At 53.0% G+C, this 24,008-nt stretch overlaps 1 protein-coding gene across 2 annotated transcripts in view; it reads right to left on the reverse strand.

The window, feature by feature from the left end:
* Window positions 1–24,008, reverse strand: part of SH3PXD2B (SH3 and PX domains 2B) — a 64,884-nt gene that overhangs the window by 19,077 nt on the left and 21,799 nt on the right. For both annotated transcript variants that reach the window (XM_053991327.1, XM_053991326.1), the window contains exons 3-5: window positions 19,904–19,979; window positions 12,777–12,853; window positions 6,906–6,997 (exon numbers count right to left, since the gene is read on the reverse strand). In XM_053991327.1, coding sequence (XP_053847302.1) covers window positions 6,906–6,997; window positions 12,777–12,853; window positions 19,904–19,979 — 245 coding nt within the window. The remainder of the gene's footprint in view (window positions 1–6,905; window positions 6,998–12,776; window positions 12,854–19,903; window positions 19,980–24,008) is intronic.

The following is a 24,008-nucleotide window of genomic DNA, read 5'->3' on the forward strand; positions in this document are numbered from 1 at the left end:
CTGATGGGAAGAACTGGAGTTTTTGCCCTGCCTTCTGCTAAAGCCATCACTGTAACTCATCCCCTGCTTCCCTTCTCTGGCTGCTCCGTCTGAGTGAGGGGGCAAGGAAGGAGCTGCAATTCCACTTTGCTGCTGGGATGTTCCTGGCAGGGACACAAAGAGCTGCAGGTCTGAAGAGCAGCAGCCCCAGCCCAAGCACCTCAGAGGGGACAGGAGCTCAGACAAGACAGGAAACAGCAATAAACTCCTGGCAGCATCTCCTCCTCCTCCTCGGATCCCTGAGGAGCAGAGAAGGGCAGCAGCAGGGCTCACGTGCATGGCTCTCTGGAAACTCATGGCTCCAGAAGGGAAGGAAAAACCACTCTGCCTTCCACTGCAAATCTCATTTAGCTCCAGCCCCCCAGCAGCCACGGCCCAGTTACAGAGCACCAATGCACAGCTGTGACAGGGGGACACCAACCAGCCCCACAGAGGTGGAAAAACCCAGGAATGCTTCTCCAGCTGCTTCCCAGAACTCTGAAGGCAAGGGTTGCTGTGTGACTGGAGCCTCACTTAAAGCTCTGAGCCAACACCACAGTCTCAGTGGGCTCAGCCCAGTGTCCTTCAAGAACCTCATAATCCCCTGAAAGGAAACTCTGACACATGGAGAACTCTTAGCGCATTCAATAATCCCCATGCCATGGGTTTTTTTTTTTAGGAAAAGAGAGTCAGGTTTCTCAAACATCTTCTCTAGGCAGCATCCCTGAGGATCCAGGGGTGGGAAGGAGTGAGGTGGGGAGCACAGAGGTTGAGCAAAGTGAGCAGGCTTTAAAAATAAATTAAAAACAAATACAAAGAGGCTGCTTTTCAACAACCTGTAAGACAACTGTTAAACGACTCACTGCAGGATGCTGGGGACACTGAAATTCTTCATGGACTTACAGGGTCATAATTCAGGCAAGAAATGTTAATTAAAAGTCATTAATTATAAAGCCAGGTCTAAAGAAGAGTTGTTACAAGCTGGCTTGAGTTTGTAAACTTTTTCCTAAGGCACACTTGGTGGCTGCTGGTCCCAGAGCTGCAGGGAGGTGGCCCTGAGGTTGTCACACAGAAAAACCCACCCTGCAGTGGGACTCACGGGAGAAAAGTGCCCCCAAATGTGGCTTTGGGGACCTCAGCACTGCCTCTGCTGCCACAGCTAGCTTGTGGAATAGGTGAAGGACTGGAAACCCAACACAAGGAAAACAGCTCCAGCTGCTGCAAACCCACACAGGAGCCACATCAAACGGGACGGATCTGAGGTCAGCATTCCAAGAAAACATCTCCCTCATATAAAAAAAAAACCCTCTCTTGTAAAAAAAAACCTCCTGCTGCAATACAGTAATGCCACGAAAATAGCTGTCAGGAGGGGGTTCATCTCCTAAGCATTCAGCAAGCTTGGAGATGTTTGCAAAATTTATGGAGGCAAGGAACAGGGTACAAGAGAGCCCTTGTTGGGGAGAAGTGATGTTTAGCAAATGCTCCAGCAGCACTGAAAGGAGCCCCTGTCCCCACACTCCAGGGCCACTGCAGAGCTGGCCAAGCTGAGCCCTCAGGCTCAGAACCTGCCCTGGAAGCTCAGGAAACCCAGTGCTCTGCCCAGGGAGCTGGCACAAAGCAGAAGTTTGGTATTTCTGTCTGCTGTCATCCAGGACAGCCAGCTCTCAGCAGAAAGGGAAGGGGGAGGCTGTTTTGGAGCTGGGATCCAGCCTGAACTCCTGGTGAATGTGCACGTGGGGATCAGCAGAAATGCAAAACAACTTTGTGTACAAGCTGTGATCTGTCTGCGGAGCAGGACACGACCCCAGAGCTACAAAGCTACAAGCCAGCAAGAATCCAAAGCTACAAGCCAGCAAAAATCCTTATCCAAACCAACATCCACCAACTCATGGGTCTCTGGTCCACCAGCAAAAGCTCCTGGAGTGGCTTCCTGCAGCCCCTGCATCCTACAGCAGGGACAAAGTTCAAAGCAACAACTTTTTAAAGTGTTTGATACATGACGGGCTGCTCAGCTCCCCAAAAAACCCAGTGAAAGATGCTTTTAATTGAAGAGGTTTCTCATGGCCGGGGGACAGCCCATCCCCAGGTGTGGGAACAGCAGCACGACAGCCCCTTCCCCACCACATCCCACTTGTAACTGTGGGCAGTGAATAAATAATCACTTGGTAATATTAATAACTAGTTACTTGGCAGTATTAATTGCTAATAACTTAATTAATTGGTAATAACTTGGTAATATTAATAACCAGTTAATTGTTAATAACTTATGAATTAGCTATTAGGGCCTTGCTTCTCTACAGAGTTAACCTGGGCTCCCTCATGTCCCAGAGCTGAAATTCAGCTGGAGGAGAGAGCAGCTGAATGCCCTGACTCAGCAGTGGCTCCGTGCCCAGCCCCTCAGACTTCCCCAGCCTTATTCCAGCACCTCTGCTGTGGTTAAAAACAGCTCTGAGCTGCAAAGGGCTGGGTGGGAGGTGAGGGGGTGCACACTGCAACCTCCCACCTCAGCAGCCCAGCATCCCGTGCTGGTCAGACCTGCTGAGAGATGTGGGGAGCAGGAATTTGATGACTTCTGTTCTTTGAAGCTGCAGGGCTTCCATCCAACACTGAGGAGAAAAATCCCACATCCCCCAGATTGCTAACTTCCCAGACATTTCTTTTCTTTTTCCATAACCATTTCTCTTCTCCCCCTTCCCTCACTGCTCTTCACAAATTCCTCTGGATTCAGCCTCATTCTGCCCCACACTGGGCAGCCCTATGAGTTGGAAGCAGTGGAGTAATTCCAGTCCAGAGCTTGCTGGACAGGGATCCACATCACAAAAGCTGTCACTGCCAGCAGAAACCCTGCCACCTCCCGCTGCTCTCCTGCTTGATGTGGTCTCTCCAGTACACAGAAAACTTGGGGAACAGGAAAGAGGGGATGGAGGGAGGGCTTCACCTCCCTCTTCCACCCACCAAATGCTGGAGACTCCTGTCTCAACCGCACTGCTGGCTGTGACATCCTGCCCAGCTGGGAGCAGTGGTGGAAGGAGGAGGAATAAAGTCAGAGTTTGACCCTTTTCCTCTCCCTGGGACAGGCTGGGGCTTGGAGAGCAGGGGGGAGGTTGGGAAGGGCTGAGGACCTGCTCGTGTTGTTCAGCACAGGGCTGCTGAAGGGAGCTGCACTGCAGGAAAAGCAGGAGAGCCCTGGCTCAGCCCGGGGAGAGCTCCAGCTCCAGGGAAAACAACACCACGGGGGCCTGGAGAGAAATGCTTGGGCTGTCCAACCTCCTCTTTCCATTCCCAAACACTGCCAGAACCAAGGACTGAATTCACCCTTTGCAGTTAAAGCAGAGCTCCACAGACTGCAGTTAAAGCAGAATTCCATGATTTGCAGTTAAACCAGAATTCCACAAACTGCAGTTAAACCAGAGCTCCATAAACTGCAGTTAAAGCAGAATTCCATGAACTGCAGTTAAACCAGAATTGCATGATTTGCAGTTAAATTAGAGTTGCACAGACTGCAGTTAAACCAGAATTCTACAAGCTGCAGTTAAAGCAGAATTCCACAAACTGCAGTTAAACCAGAATTCCATGAACTGCAGTTAAACCAGAATTCTACAAGCTGCAGTTAAAGCAGAATTCCACAAACTGCAGTTAAACCAGAATTCCAAGGACTGCAGTTAAAGCAGAATTGCATGAACTGCATTTCAAGCAGAGCTCCAAGGACTGCAGCCAGCTGTGGCCCCTGGCAGGGTTTGACATCCAGGGGTGCAGTGAGTTGGGTGGAGCCTCACCTGCACCCCAGAGAGAACAGCACCCACAGGCACGTCCCCTTCACGGCCACCAGCTGCCACCCTCGTGGGCAGGGGTGACCAGAGGTGTCTGCCAGGGAAGCCAAGGAAGGGACAGGGAGCAGGAAGGCTCCCATGAGAGTGGCTGACCAGTCCTTTTTTCCCTCCCTCATTCCCACCTTTCAGCCACAATATTTTCCTTTTTTTTTTTTTTTCCCGTTTTTTTTTTTTTTTTTTTTCTTTCCCCCACTCTGTTGATGGCCTGGCTCCCTTTCAAATTCCCAGAGCAGAGGATTTCTGTGCTGGATGAAGGATGACATCCGGCCCAACCCCAGACACGCCATCACGTCTGATCCAGCCCAGCCGTCTATCACAGCTCCCATCTCCTTAGTGCTGAGCTGGCAGCCTGCCAGGCCTTGGGAATGGGCTCCCAGTCCCTCCAGAGGAGACAGTCAAGGACTTGTATTAATTAGCATTTTGAATTGTAGCTAATAAATACCCCTCTGGCATTCGGAATGGGATGGGGGACGCAACGGGGATGTCCTTGAGATGCTGTAGGGTTTGGCTGCTGGAGGCAAAGGGACAAGGGACACCCACTGGGTCCCTCTGTGTGCTGCAAGCTTGGATCTCCTCCTGGAGAGGAGCAGGCAGGGAAGCAGCACATTCCCCATGGAGAGGAGGAGAAAGGGAAGCAGCACATTCCCCATGGAGAGGAGGAGAAAGGGAAGCAGCACATTCCCCATGGAGAGGAGGAGAAAGGGAAGCAGCACATTCCCCATGGAAAGGAAGAGAAAGGGAAGCAGCACATTCCCCATGGAGAGGAGGAGAAAGGGAAGCAGCACATTCCCCATGGAAAGGAAGAGAAAGGGAAGCAGCACATTCCCCATGGAGAGGAGGAGAAAGGGAAGCAGCACATTCCCCATGGAGAGGAGGAGAAAGGGAAGCAGCACATTCCCCATGGAGAGGAGGAGAAAGGGAAGCAGCACATTCCCCATGGAGAGGGGCAGGGAGGAGAAGCAGCACGACCAGCACTGGATTCAGCATCACCTGCTTGCCCACCCAGCCCTGCAATGGCCAAAACTCACAAACGCACAGAATTCTGCACCCTGTGGATTGTCCCACCACAAGAACATGTCTGGGGTGGGCTCCAGGCAGTGCCTTGTCTCTCAGACCCAGAGCGGGGAGGTGACAGGGGACTGGCCCTGATGGCTGCAAGGACAGAGGGCTGGGAGCTCCAGCTGCAAGCACAGCAGCTCACAGGGCTGCCCCACTCAGCACCCAAAGGTCTCCCCCCACACCTGACGCTCTGGCCACAGTGCCCACCCTGCCTCGTTCCTGGCTCAGCCTAGAAGACAAAATAAAGGTGAGGAGAGCGGGTGTGAGACTGAAGCTGCCCTTCCACCCCCCGTGCTGAAGGTCCCTCAGCTGCAGGCAGGTCCAAGACTTGATTCTCACTGCAGAGCAGCTCCTCCCCCTCATGCAGGGCTCAAAGATCTGTGCACAGACAGTGCCCCACATCCCAAAACAGCCTCACCCTATGATACGTCCCTCTGATGTCCTTGCAAGCTCATCTTGTCCTGGTGTCCCTTGCTTGCCCTTGAGCTGAGCATTCCCTGAGGGATGACCTTCCCTGAGGGATGACCTTCCCTGAGAGATGACCCATGGGGCAGCAGGTTAAGTGGTGAGCAATAGCTGGGCAGGACAGATGAGAGCATCAGCGACAGCAAGCAATTAGTTAATGGGCTCTGGGGCTCTCAGACCAATCTCATCAGTGACCACGAGCTGCAGGAGAAATGATGGCAGGCCAAGCCAATAGAAACAGGAGCCAAAGGAGGAAAGCAGGGATGGGGGAAGGGGGAGTTAAGAGAGGGAATGAAAATAATCAAAAACCCAGGGAGAAGATGTAGTCCACACAAGCACGATACTGAGATGGAGACCTGACAGGCTCAGGGGAGAAAAAAAAAAAAAAATCCCCTTATCTACCTCCACACCCTTCCAAAAGAGAATGGTGTCAAATCAATTTATTGCCTTTCCCCTCACAATCAATTCAGGCCTCCTCCACTGCTCAGGAGCCGTGTCACATGCAGCAGGGAAAGGGAGAGCAGCAGAGCAGGACACGGAGGCGGCTGCTCAGATTTATGCTGCTCGTGATTAGTAGGAGATGGGTGGCTCCTGGCCAGAGCAGCTCACAGTCACAAGACTTAGAACCACACCGAGTTGCATAAGGCACACAAGATTCCCTGCAAACCCTCCTGGGTTTGCGTGGAGAGGCTCTGGAGTGTTGTTATGCATGGGGCTCGTGGATATGGCTGAGGGGAAATGCCCTTCCAACGAGGCAGAGGTTGGTGCAAATGTGTGAAGTGAGGCTCTTCAGGCTGATCGTGTTCCTGAGAGTGGTGTTTGCAAGTAGAAAGAGGCTCAGGAAGAGACCAACACTTCATGGGGTCCCAGAGAAGTGTTTCCACTTCCCCACTGGAGAAAGGTGTCCACCCTGAGCTGCAGAGCCTCTCCACCAAAGTCTCCAAATCCCAGACCTGTGACCCACAAGGGAATTGCTCATGAACACCTGAGTCAGCAGGTATCAGCAAGTCCAAGGCAGTTCGTGTCTCATCACATCCCAGTTTGTGTCTCATCACATTCCAGTTTGTCCCACCACCATCCCAGTTTGTCTCACTACCATTCCAGTTTGTGTCTCACCACATCCCAGTTTGTCCCACCACCATCCCAGTTTGTGTCTCCCCACAATTCCAGTTTGTCTCACCACAATTCAGTTTGTATCTCATCACCATCCCAGTTCATGTCCCACCGCCATCCCAGTTTGTCTCTCCCCACCATCCCAGTTTCTCTCCCCACCATCCCAGTTCATGTCTCACCACCATCCCAGTTTGTGTCTGATCATATCCCAGTTTGTCTCTCCCCACCATCCCAGTTTCTCTCCCTACCATCCCAGTTTCTCTCCCCACCATCCCAGTTTCTCTCCCCACCATCCCAGTTTGTCTCTCCCCACCATCCCAGTTTGTCTCTCCCCACCATCCCAGTTTCTCTCCCCACCATCCCAGTTTGTCTCTCCCCACCATCCCAGTTTCTCTCCCCACCACCCCTGCAGTGGCTCACTCTTTGGGGGGGGTCAGGTCGTCGGGCCGTGTCTCGAAGAACTGCAGCACCTCCTCGCACTGGGAGATGTAGGGAGGCAGCTGGATCAGAGCCTGAGGAGCAAACACAGACACGGTGATGGAAACACCCAAACTGTGCACGGAGCCCAGGGAGGACTCCTGGGAGGCAGGGACCTGGGACATGAGTGGCACCCAAGGGGTGCCAGGGTCTCTGAAATCCCAACAGTGTGACAGTCTTTGTTCCCCTAGCCCGGTAGCTGAAGAAGGAGTCTGGAATGTGTGAAGATGAGTTTTCAAGGTTGTTTCTTTCTCCTTATCTATAATATTTTCTCTCTGACCTGCTGTGGTCTGCCTAGTACAGAAGCCATGGCAGTCTGCCCCGAGTCCTGGGCAGCTCCTACCTTATATACTCAAAACTAGGTGTGTATGTTTACAATTTATTACCAATTCCCATCATCTGTGTTAGACTGTGAATCTCTACTTTAAACCAATAGAAAAGTGCCACCATCACACCAAGACATGGGGAACAAGGAGAAGGAGAAAAAGGCTAGGACATGCCCAGATTCCTCCATCTTGTACCCCTGAATTACATTCTAAAAAACCCCAAAATTCTACTTTTCCACCCTGTGTTAGTTCAAATATCACACTTCTCAAACCCTTGTGACTTGTAACTCCTCATACAGAGTTGACAGCTTTCCACTGGCTAAAATCAAAGCCACAGCTGTTTTTGACTTCATGCCAGGGTCTCTGAGACCCCTGCCAGGGTCTGGAGCCAGCCAGGGCAGCCAGAGGGATGTGCTGGACTCTGACAGAGGGGTTCCCAGCACAGGCTGGAGAGAACCACAGCAAACCCAGAGAGCCCCACTTCCACCCACCACCCCACCCTGCTGCAGTTCAGACTAAAGGAAAATAAGCAGAGACTGCCCAGGCCCTGCTTAGCCAGCTCCAGCCTTTTGGGCAGATGTTGTGTCAGAGGCTGAGAGCCCCAGGGTGTCCATCCAGCCTCCCAGCTCAGTTTGCCAGCCTGGAGCAGCCATCCTTGGGAAAGGCTGGGCAGTTTACACGTGGCAGACTCTCAGTGCCACCCCAGCACATCCTAAAAATGCTCCCCTGGGCAATGGCAGCTTGGGCAGGGGCAGGGAGAGAAGCAAGGGAGGCAAAAGCACAGACAGCAGGGCTGGGAGGCTGCTCTGCTGCTGTGGAATGGCAGGAGATGTAAAATTCCCTCTGCTTCTTTCCCTTCAAGGAATCTATTGTAAAAAAGCTGCAACAGTAGGACCTGCAGGGTGAGAGTGCCTGGCTGGGAGGCCAATGGAAAAAGGGAGTATTTGAAATCAGGGAGCAGAGCTGCAGCTTGCCTTGGAGCAGATTTATAACCAGTTTTCTGTGCAATTCCTCCTCCCCTCTGTTTGCTGTCCCAGCAGTCTCGTGACAGCAGTGTGGGCAAAGCAAACCTCCCCTCATTTCTCTGCTGGAGACAAAACCACAGCTGCAGAGCCCCGGGGTGACCACAGAGATCAGATGTGGCTCCTTATTGCCCCAAGTGCTGGCCCCAAAACCCTTCCAGCACCGAGCAGCCAGTCCCTCAGTGCCAGCACAGCAGACCACTAATCATGGGCCAGACTGAACAGGATCATGTGAGACACAGCAGAGAGAAAACCACTCCCTGCATAGCTTTTGGGCCATTCAAATATCAGGTTTTGCATGGATGCCATTCCCATGTGGTACCACTGCCCAGCTCCAGCATCCCGTGATCTAAGTGATTTCCCCCGTGCCAAAATCCCTGGGATTTTGTGGCCTGGAGAAGGCCCAGTGCCCTCTAAAAGGAGGGGATGATCCCAGAGAGCACCCTGTGCTGGGAGGAGGAGACACAAGGCCCACAGCTCATTCCCCAGGACGTTTTGAAGGAAGCCCACCTAGAGGTGCCTCTGCCGAGCCAAGCAGGCCACCCTGCTGTCCTGCTGGCCACAGCAGCTGTGGCCACTACATCGGAAACAGTGGCACAAGCAGCCTGATGTCTGTCCCCCACCTCTGGCCCTGCCACCCACAGCAGTGACCTGGGCAGGGCCAGCAGGACACAGCTTTGGTGTCGGAGCCACAGCAAAGTCACCTTTCCCATCCTGCTGCCTGCAGGCCTGAGGAGAAAGGACCAAAGAACGAGGATCCCTGTTGGATTCAAATCCATTCTGCAGGCAGTGAGAAAGGATTTTCTTTCCTTTCTCAGAGCAGCAGTATTCTCAGTGGGCCACCCACTCTCTTTGGGGTAGAGCATCACCACTCCTTCATCAACCCCCTCTAGCACTTTCCCAAAATCCCTTAGACAGGAGGAAGGCAGAGCCCACACCACGAGAAGGGCCAGCAGATGTGGAACACCAAGAGAATAAACTGGAGAAATGGGAAGGCATTTCAGGCCTCTGCTCCCTCTCCTTGCCAATCCCATGGTTGTTTGGAGTCTCACTGAGTAACTCATTGCTCTTACCAGCTTGCTCCGATCCCTTTGCTGCTTTTCCTGCACTTTATCTTCAATTGCCACGTTTTTCAGTACAACAGGAGCTGGAACAGAGCCCTTCAGCAGGAACAGTGCCCTGTGAAAGCAGTGGTGCCCCCCCCTTGCTCCACTTCCCTGCTTCCACCCCAGATCTCACCCATCCTCTTTGCAGGGCGGTCCCAGAGAACGAAGACGCCCAACTTCCCTCAGAGGAGATGGCAATAAAGCAGAAACTTCCTCACACAGCTCCCTCCTGCTAATCCCTTGCTCATTTTCCATCTCTGCAGCCCCTGGTGAGTCCCACACCCAGCTCAGCTCAGCTGCTTTCCGGGTAAGCAGCAGCAGCTCAAGGCCAGGAGGGAGAGCTGGGAACTCCTGGGTGATGCATTAACGGGAGGAGGAGAGCACAGCTCCCTAAGTGGGTCGTATAACATCAGCCATTACCTTCCTCTTGTTAAGTCAGATGGGTTCATTATATTTTATGCCACTAATGGCATGGCTCTGAAAGAGGCAGCTGCAGCATTTTATCACTGAGGGACGTTTTCTTCCCCAAAATGGAATTTACGGCCGCGCCTGTCTGTGCAGCTGACACAGCTCAGTGGCTCGGGAGACAAGGGCCAAGCACCCTCAGCTCCCCCCAGGACAGCTCAGAGCACACCTTGTTCCACACCTCCATCACTCTGCCCTCAGCTGCTGTCCTGGCCCGCAGCAATTCTCATCTGCAGCCCCTCTGCAGAGCTGTCAGGATGCATTTCCCAATCCATCCCCATCCCTGGAGTTGTTATTCCAGCCACGGGCCTGGCTGAGCCCCAAACCCCACAGCCTCCCCCCCACCACGCAAAGGCACTGCCACACCTCCCTCACCTAAGGGATGGCATGGGTATTTTACCATTTCCCCATCTTCTCCCGTGGGTTTTGCAGCTTTTGCATAAATTTCCAACAAAATTCAGACTGGATTTCGGAGGCACCAGTCCTACCATGGCTGCTGCAAGTACTAATGCACATCTTTGGCATGACGAGATGTGACACACTGGATTTGCGTGAAAATAGTTTGTCGTGGACTTCAGTATTTTGTTTCTCCTGCCAAAAAAAAAATCTGCCCTAAAATCATAATTTCCCTTACACTTCAGCCCAGTTTTATATCCTTCAAGAGTATGGAGCAAATTGTCTCAGCCTTCTCTCTGTTCCAATAATTTTCTGAGGTACAAGTCATCTTACCCTGTTTTTGTAAGCAGTAACTGGAGTCTGCATCCCAGTCTGGAGCCACCCCACCATCCTACAGCCTCAAGTGCTGTCTGCTACATCACACAGGAGGCCTTTTCCCAAAAGATGGGAAAGGAAAGGCTCCGTGAGGAGCTGAGTCCTTCAAACCAAGTCCTGCACGCAAACCATTTCACTCCAAACCTGTGGTGATGGACACAGCCAGGTCCTTTCCAGCCCTTCCAGAGCTGGTTCTGCTTTGCAGCTGGAGAAGGGACAGGAGGAAGGCAAAGCCCAGCAGCAGGGTGCAAACTGGAGTGGGGTTGGGCACCTCTGACCCCTGCGAGGCCAGACCTCCAAGCCCCCAGCATGAATCATGAGGAGAGAAAAGCTAAACCATGGGTGGGTTTTAATCAAAAAAAGAGATTGATTAGAGCACTCTCTGTGCTCTTGATGCCTTCAGTTTGAGCTTTCGTGTTTTCCACACTCTGCACTGCATTGGTACAGAGCTCTGAACTTCATGTCAAGTGTCAGCAGCTCTCCTCACAGCTCAGGCACACACAACAATCCTTTTCCAGCCCAGAACCAAGGACACCGCTGCAGCTTCAGCCCCAAAAAGTGCAAACAGCAGGGAATGGAGGAGAGCAACCTGGGAGGATGGGACTGCAGCACCTGGAGCTGGAATTGGACACTGAACCCCAACAGGGAAATGGACCCAAACTTATAAAAGTGTCAAAACTGGTGAGCAGGAGTCCATGTGGGGTGGAGCCACGGCCGGGCTCTTGCACTGCCCAGGGTGTGTCCTGTGAAGGCCTTTCCATAAATCCCAACTTTATTGCTGTGACTCTGCCCAGCCTCTGCTCCAGGCAGCCTCTGAAGGCATCAGGGCAGCGCTGGCACACCATGAGATGCTGCCAGTCCATCAGGATGGAGCTGGGCCAAGCTGGGATTATCCTTGGTGGGAGTCCAAGGATAGGGAGCTGGTTTAGCCTGGAGAAAAGGAGGCTCAGGGGTGACCTTACCACTCTCTACAGCTCCTGAAAGGTGGCTGTGCTCAGGAGGGGTTGGGCTCTTTCTCCAGGCAGCACTGACAGAACCAGAGGACACAGCCTCAAGCTGCACCACAGGAAATACAGGTTGGATATTAGGAAAAAGTTTTTTACAGAAAGGTGATAAAGTTCTGGAATGGCTGCCCAGGGAGGTGGTGGAGTCACCATCCCTGGGTGTGTTTAAAACAACACTGGATGTGTTTAAACCAAGACAGGGTGCCAGGGTTTAGTTGAGGTGCTGGGGCTGGGTTGGACTCGATGATCTTGAAAGTCTCTTCCAACCCAGTGATTCTGTGAATCTGTGTGATTCTGTTTGTGACTCTGTGAATTCTGTGTAACTCTGTGTGTGATTCTGTGACTCTGTGTGTGATTCTGTGAATTCTGTGTGTGATGCTGTGTGTGATTCTGTGAATTCTGTGACTCTGTGTGATTCTGTGACTCCGTGTGTGACTCTGTGACTCTGTGTGTGACTCTGTCACTCTGAGTGTGACTCTGTGACCCTGTGACTCTGAGTGTGACCCTGTGACTCTGTGTGTGACCCTGTGACTCTGAGTGTGACTCCGTGACTCTGAGTGTGACTCTGTGACTTTGTGTGTGACCGTGTGACTCTGAGTGTGACTCTGTCACTCTGTGTGTGACTCTGTGTGTGACCCTGTGACTCTGAGTGTGACTCTGTCACTCTGTGTGTGTCTGTGTGTGACTCTGTGTGTGACTCTGAGTGTGACTCTGTGTGTGACCCTGTGACTCTGTGTGTGACCCTGTGACTCTGAGTGTGACTCTGTGTGACTCTGTGTGTGACTCTGTGTGTGACCCTGTGACTCTGTGACTCTGAGTGTGACTCTGTCACTCTGTGTGTGTCTGTGCGTGACTCTGAGTGTGACTCTGAGTGTGACTCTGAGTGTGACTCTGAGTGTGACTCGGTGTGTGACCCTGTGACTCTGTGTGTGACCCTGTGTGTGACCCTGTGACTCTGTGTGTGCTCTGTCACTCTGTGTGTGTCTGTGTGTGACTCTGTGTGTGACCCTGTGACCCTGTGACTCTGAGTGTGCTCTGTCACTCTGTGTGTGACTCTGTCACTCTGTTTGTGACTCTGAGTGTCACTCTGTGTGTGACCCTGGAGTGGAAGCCCCCTTACCTTGCAGTACTCATCAATGGGGATCAGGCGTTTGACCGCCACGTCGCGGATGTGGCTCCGGCGGAAGAGGATCTTCCCTGAAACACGAGAGGAGACAAGGGCAGCTCAGCACCTTCGGGATCTCTCTGCCAGGACCTTTTCCCTGCACCCCCTCTTGTTCCCAGCAGCACCATACCCATAAAAGCCCATTTCCTCATATGGATTACACACCTCATCAGAATCAGGCACAGTTCCAGTGGCAAGGACATTCCAGGAGAGAGCAGAGGAAAGAGCTCCCAGCAAACTGCATCCCCCTGCTCTCTCAGCAGTGTGGCAATGATGAGGAGCAGCCCCCACCAAAGCACACCTCTCTGTTTGCTGGTGTGCAAGTCTAGGGTGGACAAAATCCCTGGCAAACGCTGGCAGGACATCCCCTGTCCCATTGCCCAGGGTGTCCAGGTCCAGTGTGGGCAGCAGCCAGGCCAGAGGGTTTTTCCCTGTGCAGCTCCTGGTGCTGGAAGCCACAGTGTCTGCAGCTCTGAGTCAGACCTATAGAATTTTCCTTCCTGTCTGGGCTTTATTTTTGTTCTCCATTAATGGGATCCTCTTGCCACTCCGTTTCCTCCCCTCTGGCTTAGGGCACAGGCCTCCTTCCTTTGAAGCCTAATGAGTCCTAAATGCTTCAAGCTGCTCTCTCAGAGAACAGCTTCTCTGGCTTAAGGAGACAAAAGCCATTAGCAGACAGTGAAACAGATCCCTGATCAAAAGGGTTGGTGCTGGCAGGATTCCAGACCGCTTCCCAAAGCTCCAGGAACTGGCACTGCTCTGCAACACAATCACCTGGAAAACTGTGGTTTGGAGGGGTGGGTGGCAGTGAAGTTCCCTCAAGTTCCTCCTGGCATCTCCAATACCACAGGAAAGTCTTTTTTTTTGTGCCTGTTTGACTTTTCAATCCCATCCCTGAACCCAAGGAGAGCAACAACCCCTTCATTTCTCAAAGGGGTCACCACAGGGCAACCCAGAAGCCAAACTCCCCTCACTCCAGCCCTACAAACCACATGAGAGCAGGGAAAAAGCACTTGGGGAGTCACATCGTGGCTTTGTCCCTTTGTCCCTGGAATTCCTGAAGCCAGGGGCTGGATACTACTAAGAACAGGACACAGGAAAATGGTCACATGATTCTGACAATTTTAAATCCAGGGCTGAGTCATTGATCAGAATTTTAAGTCCAGGGCTGGGTGATTTATCCCAGTTTGAAACCCAGGGCTGGGTCACCCCCTGTGCCTCTCCCTGACTTGGCCAGGAGCTGGATCACGGGTGACTTGTGCAAGCTGCCAATGCATTTTTGAAGCAGAGATGAACTAAAGCCAAGCCAACTTCAGCTTGCAAAGAGCACGAGCAAGAACCTTCTGGAGGAGCCAGATCTCCTGCCAGGCTCAGTTAGTGCTTTGGAACAGGATTGAATCCACTCAGAGGCAGCTCCATCCTTGCCCTGCAGTGGAAGGGATGGGGTCAGGCCAGCTCAGCCCAGGATTGCTCCTCATTTCTGGGCCCTTGGCAGCAGGGCTGGGACACTGATGGTGGAAATGCTCTGCTCTGCAGTGCAGTCCCCAGAGCATGCCAAGAAGAGCCAAATCTGGCAGCCTTTGTGACAGAGTGAGAACAAAACTCCCCTCTATTCAATCTTCTCCTATTTTGAGGGTTAATAGCCTGGGAACAGGGAATTTGTCTGCAAAGACTGGGAACAGCACCCAGGCTGGAGCTCCATCCCTTGCCCTGAGCAATTCTTTCCCATCTGACAAGAGAATGATCAAGTTTTGCCTTTGCATCAGCAATCCCAGTGTGTTTGCTGCCGAGGACTCTGCTTGAATGATGATTGCTAGAAAGATGAATGGATCACACCAGTTCTGTTGGCAGGGGTAAGGAATGGCTGTGTTGGTTCTAGGTCTGCCAAAATGAAATCACTGAGGGTGGGTAGGTTATAAATGGCTGAAATAATAAGCTCTGGGTGTGGGAATATTGAAATGTTTAACAAACATATGCTAGTGAGTAATAATAATGAAAAGAATACAGTTTGGGGGAATAAATTCATCACAAGTGATCTTAAATTAGCCCAGGCATGGAGCATATGAACCAGCAGGAAACCCAGCTCCTCTCTCTATTTGCTCTAGATCTGGTATTTTTCAACAAGGAAGTTTATTTTCTATAAAAAAGCTGACTTTAATCAAAATGCCTAATTAACATAATTGCAGCCCCTTCAGTGCTGCCAAATCCAGCAATGGAAACCCTTGAGTTGAGAGGCAGGAGAGAGCAGGAAACCACTTCCCTCCTGGAAGGGAAAGGTGGGCAACTTGCAGGGTCAGGGAGATGCAGCATTTCCCTGGGCATGTTTTCCTTGGCCCAGGCCTAAATCTGGGAATAGCAGAGCTGTCCAGTGGGGACATGGACAGAGACATGGACACTGAGGGGTGCAGAGAGCACAGGAATGATGCTGCAGCTCCAGGGGATGGCTCCCACCCCCTCATTCCCAGCACTCTGATTTTTTTGGCTGCTTCCAGGACCTGTAAGGATCCTCAGGCAGGTTCTGGAAGTGTCCAAGGCGTGGCTTGGAGCTACCTGGGATAATGGATGTGCCCTGCCCATGGCAGGGGTGGGATGAGGTGACCTTTAAGGTCCCTTCCAACCCAAACCATCCCATGGCCCCGCGATTCCCAACTCATTTCTGCCCTCCCAGCACTGCTCCTGCCTCAGGATGGGGAACACCAAGGACAAGACAGGTGAAGGGAGGCAGCTCTGCTGGTAATGGGGTTTGCCATCAGCTGCAAAGGCCAGTGCTGCTGCAGGCTCCATTAGCCCAGCTTCCCTCTCTTGTCACGATGCCAGGACTCAGAAATAATTAGATTTTCTTATTTACATAGATAATGCTATGCATGAGCAATGAGGCTCCATCCCTGCTGGCACCAGGAGTTCCCTCCAGCAGGAAGTGTGGTAAAATACACTGTCCTTTACACAAACAAACAAAGCTGAGAGAACATTCATCACCCAGGAATGTGTCAAACAAGTTGATTTTGGAAAAAAGACTGAGATAAGGCTCTGACACACAATGGCTGCCCTGGCTGTGCAAGCACCCACGCTCCAGGATGTGCTGCCTGCTCCTTCTGCACTTAAAAAATTAATCCCTACAAAGGAAAAAAGAAGCTCTGCTGAAGGGGATTCTGTCTGGCCATGAAAATTCCTCTGGTGCCAGAAAGGATCTGTTCCTCAGGAGTGGAAGAACCAAACTCCTCTGTGGGTAATCAAGGCTGATTTGCTTTATCTGATTGATTTGCTTGCATCTGATTGACCCAGAGCAAAAATTGATGGAGCAGCTCCCAAAGAGGGGGTGGGGGACTGGAAAAAAAAAAATGCAGCCTGGCCCCCACTGCCTCAGGCCTTCATTGGGATTGAGAAGTGTCAGGAAAGCTTGGGGAAAATTGGCTGATAAGGAATTTGGGTCTCCAGCAGTGTGAGACAGAGCAGGCAGGCCACAGGAGGGGTTAATCTCTCCAAACAAACAAAACCAGGGAAACAGGGCTCTGCAAATCGTTCCCTCCTGTGGGAATTCTCCAGGCAGAGCTGGGGTTATACTGGGAGCAAGGAGCTGGGAAAAAAAAAAGAAAAAAAAAAAAAGAAAAGAAAAAAAAACCCAAAAAAACAAAACAGGCAGAGGGACCTTAAGTAGCGAAATTGTGGGGCCAAAGGCTGGATCTGCAGCAAGCTGAGAACCCCAAACACATCCCCCTGGCCATCCCAGCTGTGAACCAAGGCAGGGATTCCAAGGGTGGAAAAGCAGCTGTGCCTCCTGCTTTACCCCAAAGGAGTCCCCTCACTCTGCCCCCTCGGAAAGAATTCACTTCTCTGCACCTTTCAAATCACATCCAGACTTTCCCCAGTACGGGTTCCAAACTCACTTCAGAAAAAAGGCAGCCCTGAATGTACACATAATTAATCCCAGCCCCTGGAGCAGCCAGTTATTCCTGGGATGGGGGATCAGCCATGGGAGATGGTGTTTCCAGGAGTCCTACACTTAGAATCTGCTCTGTGCAGGGGTTCAGACTGCCCTCCCAACCTGCTACAGCAGAGATCCCATCTTGTTAGAGCACAAAATAACAATTAGGACCCTTGCCCCACCTCCAGCTCACAGGAAGATGCAACAGGACTGAGCAAAGTCAGGTACCATAGCTGGAAAATGGAGGAGTTTTCCCCCACTGCCTTCACGAAGGTTTTGTGGGAGCTGAAGCACCCTCATGGTTATTCTGGGAGAAAAACCCCAAGTTTGTGGGTGGCACTGATGCCCACAGCCAGCAGCCTGGTGGGCTGGGAAGGGAGCAGAAAGAAAGCCTAATTCTGCTTTGAAAAATCACCTCCCCAAACCTCCTTTCTCCTGCTCCCTTCTCGGGACTTCACTCCTGTCCCAAGCAGCTAAATCTTCCTAAAAAGCAATTTTACAGCCAAAGTGAGCTCAGCCTCAGGCAACCCCTCCTTGCCGAGGCTCACGTTTCCAGCGAGGCAGGAAAGCTGGCCAGGATCTGCTCCAGGCCATGGGGCTTGGAAGGCTCCACGTTCCTTAGAAAAGCTGTTTCCTGAAGGATCTGGCACAGCCCTCCCCAGCTGAGCTCATTTGTTTTCTCTGCTCCTTCTTTCCTGGGGTCTCCACGCCGTCATGTCCCGGCCAGGCAGGGGGGAAGCCTGGTGTGGATGTCCCAGCTGGGCACCAGCAGGGCTCTGCTCCTCTGCAGCTGCCCCAGAGCTGTGCCAAGGGGCACAGCTGGTGCCAGGCACGGGCTGGGTGCTGCCACAGCTGCTCCAGCACCACAAAAAGCTCTGCCAGGGGCTCAAGGCCAGCTCAGAGAGCTCAAAGAGCACTTCAAATTCCCCTCTGAGCTTTCCAGGCACAGAGCAGGAGCACTGCCAGGAAAATCCAAACCCCACCACGCTCTGCTGTGGGGTGAAGGTGGTGCCAACAGCCAGAAAGGGACAAGCCCTGGCCCCAAAGCTCAAGTGCAGCTGCTCTGCTTTGGAGGACCCAGCTCTGTGGCTCCACGAGAGCTGAGTGGGCTGAAGGACTTGCACTTACAAAAGCCCCTTCTGATAGCATCAAAGACCTGCTTCGAGAGGCCAGAGTCTCCAGAAATTTCCCATAAAAAGTCAAATCCTCCAAGCAGGCACTCACAAAATGAGGCAACACAAAGCCAGCAGAGTTCCTGTGGGCTGGGTGTTGTAATGTGGGGCAGTCCTGGAGCTCTTTCCCATTCCAGGAAACCAGCCTGACACACAAACCCCCTGGCACCTCCTCAGGTCGTGGTGCTGACCCTCAGCTTGGGACACTTTGGGGTTTGGTAAGGAAGCCAGAGTTGCAGGAGGTGTTTTTGAGAGCTGCTGATGCTGCTCTGCAAGGGGCTTCCCAGAAAGCAGAGGGCTTGCAGGAAACCACAGCAGCCCAAACTCCCCTGGTAATGAAATTCAGATGCTCCAAATGGGATTGGGAACAAACTCCAGTATTCCCAGAAGATGGAGACAATCAAAACCCCAGCAAGTCAGGGGAGATAGAACCACGTTTTTGTCCCAGGCTGCTTGACTGAGCTCACCTGGATGGCAGCTCTGGGCTGAGAGAGACAAAGCTGGGGGTCAGCTGTGACAAAACTCGTTGTCATCCCAAACTGGGAAGGCAAAGAACTGCTCCAGAAAGGAATCAGGCTCCAGTACAGCCAGCAAATATTGAAAGAGCCTTCCCCAGGTGAAATCCTCTTTCAGAAGCAGAGCTTGCCCACCCTGTCTCTGGGGAGGTTCTGGTTCTGAGCTGCTCCAGGGAAAGCCAGCAGCTCCTGACTGCTCCAGGAGCCTGGAGGGCAAAGGCACCACGATTCCCACCTCCAGGAGCACAACTTCCCCGAAGCACAGCGCTCCTGGAGCTGGCCCAGCCTTTATTTTCCAGCAATTTCCACCCCCTTTCTTTCCCACAGTGGAAATCCCAGTGACACGTTTCTGAGCGAAGGGAAACTGTTCCAACACCAAGGAGAAACAAATATCAGTGAGTGCGAGCAGCAGAGCTCTGACCAGGCTTCCCTCCCAGAACTGCAGCGTTTTGGTGGGAATTTTCTGCAAGTGCAGCATGGCCAATGCACAAATCCAATTTTTCCAAGTGATGCCCTTTGCCAGTTTGGCTTCCATCTCTCCCTGCTGGCAGGAGCACTTGTACAGCAAGAGCATTTCTGCTGTAACTCCAGGTGAGCTTTGCTTTTGCTGATGCTACAATGCCAGGACAAGCCAGAATCAGAAACCCAGACCGGATTCTCTTGCTCAGAAAGGGGTGGAAATTTTTTTTTTTTTTTTTCCACGCCACTCAGAGAAAAGCAAAGCCCACAAAGGCCTTTATGTTTCTAGAAGAGCCGGGAGGCAGAGCACAGCACAAAGGGCTGCACTAAACAGATCTGACAGCCACTGGAAGTGATTATGGTGCCGTGACATTCCTAAATATCCTCATTAGCTGCTCAGGGCTGGGGGTAAAGACAACTCTGTGGTCAAAGAGACTCCCCACAGGCTGCTTATTTTCCCAAGGCATGTTAGGGCTCTTTTTTCCCCCCCACAGCAGGAATCCCCCACACCACAAAGTGCCACGGATTATCACATCTGCTCCCTGGGCATAAAACCACTGGTGCTGGACATGTCACAGAAACCCTGTCTTTGGGCAGTCCCTCCCAAACACCACGGCAGGAAGCCAAGGCTGCCAATCAGCTGGGATTCCATTGCTCTTTCCTTCCCTCTGGATGTCCCCTGGAGCTGCATGGCATGGGGAAAGCACTTTTGGGAAGCCTCACACCACCCTCAGCCCTGTGCCTGTGGGGTTCTCAGTCTTCCACTCAACAATCCTGGAGGTTCAGAGAAATCCTGAGGGGTTTAGCACCCACTGGGCACACTGCTAACAAATCCAGAGGTTTTAAAGGACACACTGCAGGCCAAGAACTCGCTGTTGCTCAGATGCTGCAGCAGATAAGAGCTAAAATACGTGTATGCCCCCCCACGTGTGTGTGCTCCCAGTCCCACAGACTGGGAAAGAGCTCCTGCCGTGCCAAAACCAGCAGGGATTTTGCTGGAGCCCCCTGTCCTACCTGGCAGAAAGGGGATGATCCTTTGCTTGGGGTCCTTCTGGCCTCCTTCCATGGGGAACTTGTCCAGCATCTGCATCTAGGAAAGGAAATGCAAGAGAGGTGAGCAAAGTCAGGGATTCACTGGCAGGACACAAAGCCACTCTGCCCAGGAGGGGACGAAGCAGGAGAGGGGACAGAACATGCCCAGAGACATCCAACATCCAAATAATTCCCTCCATTTTCCTTTGGGAGGAAGAGGAGGGAGATGCAAACTCTCCTTTGGTTTCCCCAGGGCATGGATCTGAAGTGTCCCCCAGGATTTCTGCAGCTGCCTGGTGTCCCCAGGGTCCTGAAATGGGTCTGACTGTCCCTGTTGGAGCTCCCTGCCTACAGGATTCACATTTATGGAAGCCCAGGAAAGTGTCCTGAGAAAACCTGCCCAGGAAGTGTCCTGAGCACCTGGAAAGTCTGACCAGCCCTCTGCAGCCCTGCACATGCAGCAGTTACACTTTTTTTTCCCTTGGATCTCAACCACTGGGATCAATTATTATTGAGGTTTGGTGCAGAGGGGATGGCTGGAAGGAGGTATTTTCCCCTGCATTTTGAGAAGACATTAAAAACTCCCCCAAGACTCCCAAAGACAACAGGAAAACCAGAAAGAGCTCTCAGAGTGAAAATAAGAGAGCTCAGAACCTGGGTGGCGCTGAGCACAGCTGGGAGGAGTTTGTGAGGAAAAAAAATGTCCCCAAACCTGACACCAGCCAGGGACTGTGGTGACATTCCAGCAGCCCCAGCGAGGACTTGGCTCCCCAGGCAAGGCAAGATCTCTTCCCTCAGTCCATGAACATCCAGGCTGTGCCGTGGCTGTTGGAAGCACTCCTGCTGTGCTGTGGGGCAGAGGTGCCCTGGCCCTGCTCCTCCTGCAGGGGAGAGCTCAGGAGAGCTTGTGGCTGGAGAGGGCTGAGGAGAACAAGGCACAGACACTGCACATCTGATTGTGCTTAAACCCTGGAGGGGCTGGGGGAAACCCTGGAGGCACTGGGGGCAATCCTGGAGGTGCTGGGGGCAATCCTGGAGGTGCTGGGGGCAATCCTGGAGGTGCTGGGGGCAGTCCTGGAGGTGCTGGGGGCAAACTGGAAGCACTGGGGGCAATCTGGAGGCACTGGGGGCAATCCTGGAGGCACTGGGGGAAATCCTGGAGGTGCTGGGGGCAAACTGGAAGCACTGGGGGCATTTCTGGAGGCACTGGGGGCAATCTGGAAGCACTGGAAGCATTTCTGGAGGCACTGGGATCAATCTGGAAGCACTGGGAGCATTTCTGGAGGCACTGGGGGCAATCTGGAGGCACTGGGATCAATCTGGAAGCACTGGAAGCATTTCTGGAGGCACTGGGATCAATCTGGAAGCACTGGGAGCATTTCTGGAGGCACTGGGGGCAATCTGGAGGCACTGGGATCAATCTGGAAGCACTGGAAGCATTTCTGGAGGCACTGGGATCAATCTGGAAGCACTGGAAGCATTTCTGGAGGCACTGGGATCAATCTGGAAGCACTGGGAGCATTTGTGGAGGCACTGGGGGCTCTCCCTGCCCCTGCTGGCAGAGCTCTGTGAGCCTCCAAGGCACGGATGGAGCAGGCTGTGCTCTCCCAGCAGCACGTGCCTGGGCTGTGCCTCTGGCCACATCCCTTCCCAGCCTTGTGATCCCACCAAATCCATCCAGAACTCCAGCCTAGCCCATCTCCATCTCCTTCTGCTGCACTGCAAAGCTGCTGCTCAGCGTGGGGACCCTTCTCTTTGCTCCAGCCCAGTGGCACCAGCACCACCCCAGTCAGACCAGACCTGCCTGGGCTGGCACCATTCAGCCTGGAAGGAACAAATTGCTCTTTTTTTTTTCCTGCTGGAAGGAGGAAAAGGGATTGCAGAGTGCCTGGAGCAGCCTCTGGCACTCACAGGAAGGGGAGAAGGTGGGGAAGGAGAGGGCAGGGGGTGATCCCATGGATCCCAGCCACGTCACACAGCTCTGGAGGAGGCAGCAGCAAACACCAGCTCATCAGTGCTCCTGGGCATGAGCCTGTGGGAAGGACAGCCGAAAACCTCACTCCAAGGAAAACAAGCCCAGAGCTGGCTGTGGGCAGGGGAGGCAGCTTGGGATAAAAATCCAGGAGCACGGAGCCACAGAAAGGCAGCCTGGGGCTGGGGGCTCCTCCAGAGCAGCACACACCCAAAAAGCACAGAAGAGAGAGTGGAAAAGAGCAGCTCCAGACCCAGGGGATGCCACCAGAGACAAGGAAGAGGCAGCTGGCAGGGCTCCAGGCTCCGGGGTTCCCTGTGTCCTCCCTGCCCTGCAGATTTTGCAGGATTGTCACGCTGCTCCTGCCAAGGAAAGCCAAGGAAAGCAGCTCCAGCTCTGGGAAAGGGATGGGAAAAGGGTGAAAGTGCAGCAACCCCACAAACCCCGGGAGAGGGACACAGGGATGGGCACCAGAGGGTGGTGTGCAAATTCCAGTGCCAAATTTTCTAGGTAGAGCACCCTTTCCCCAGGCACGCAGGCAGCAGAGCTGGGGGAGGGAGGAGGTTTGTGGCATGGGGAGACTCCCACGAACCCTCTCTGCAGCAAAGGTTCCCCTCCAAGCCCCAAACAGCACTGCTCACACCCCATTCCCAGAGGGGGCCAGCCAAGACCCCCGGGGAGGGGGGCAGACAGGGCAGCAGAGATGCAGACAGACACAAAACACAGGAGAGCACAGAGGGGCCAAGTCCTGCTCTCAGCAATGCACCCAGCCAGCTCAGGGAGAAAAATGAAGGGGAAAAAAAAAAAACAACCCAGCAACAATTAATCTATTGTTTCTCCCTTCCAAGATTATTTTTAAGTATTTCTGACAGAGAAGGAAAAAGAAAAAGGCTGGGGTGGATGAAGTCTGAAGAATTCTGGTGTCTGTTATGACAGGGGAAGCTGTTGTATCCCAATTTTATGGACCCCTCTGCAGCAGGGAGAGGGATCACAGCTTCCCAGAGCCTGGAGGCAGGACTGGGGCACGGAAACTCCAGGGGGGGACCCAGCCCAGGCCTCCCACACCAGCACAGGGCACATCTATCCACATCTATCTCCACCACCACCAGCTAATCTTATCAGCTGGCTGTTTTCCTTAGCCAGGAATGTCTGGGCAGTGAGTCTGGAGTGAGGCAGACTGTGAGAACTCCCTGAGCTGTCCATTAACGGGGAAATGCAGGGAAAATAAACCAGGAGAACACCCCCAGGGATGGGCAGCCTTGGAAAAGCAGCTTGGTACCAACAGCCCTCACTCAGGCTGGCAGAGAGCTGCTTCACCGACAGGAAACCCTGTAAGATAATATCCTAATTAGACCAATTAAGAGAGCTGCAGGGGATCCCAGGGAGAGGGGAATGCCCTTGCTCAGCAGGATTGCTGGCAGGCAGAGGGCTTTGCCCAAAAAGGAGCTGATGGTGCAGTGCCAGAGGGTTTTACACCATGCAAAGGGTGACCCCAGAGATCTGGCTGCTGCAGGAGAGGGCCCCAGGTGTCCCAGTCTGCGAGCAGGACGTGGCACTTCCCAGCTGGAAAAAGCTTGGAGAAATTGCTGCCAAAAAAACCCCAGCCTCGGGCCAAGTGCCAGCAGGTAATTTGGTGTGCCAAGCTTTGCTGCTCCTCTCATGTCCACAATGCAGTGGAAGAGTTTTTCCTCATCAAGAGGATTTGCTGAATGAGACGAGAGGAACGGGCAGGAGCTGATGCCCAGGAAGTTCCACCTGAACATAGGGAAGAATTTCTTCCCTGGTCAGTGAACAGAGACCTGAGAGGGGATGGAATCTCCTCGCTGGGGACATTCCAGAGCTCTCCAGACACAGTCCTGTGCCCCGTGCTCAGGGATGGCCCTGCTGGAGCAGGGAGGTGGCACCAGTGACCCTCTGTGGTCACAATCCATCCTGGCATTCCGGGATTTGCTCTGCTCTGGCAGAGGTTCAGCCTAAAACCACGCTGCTCCTCTGTGGTCCAGCAAGAGAGAGCTGCCCTAACCCCTGCAATCCAGAGCAGAGGAGCCAGCTCCTGACGCCACTCGAAGGGAAGACGGGGGAAAAAAAAAGGAGTTCAACAAAAGGCTTCCCAGT

The sequence above is a fragment of the Vidua macroura genome, chromosome 15 (assembly GCF_024509145.1).
Source record: "Vidua macroura isolate BioBank_ID:100142 chromosome 15, ASM2450914v1, whole genome shotgun sequence".
Taxonomy (NCBI): domain Eukaryota; kingdom Metazoa; phylum Chordata; class Aves; order Passeriformes; family Viduidae; genus Vidua; species Vidua macroura.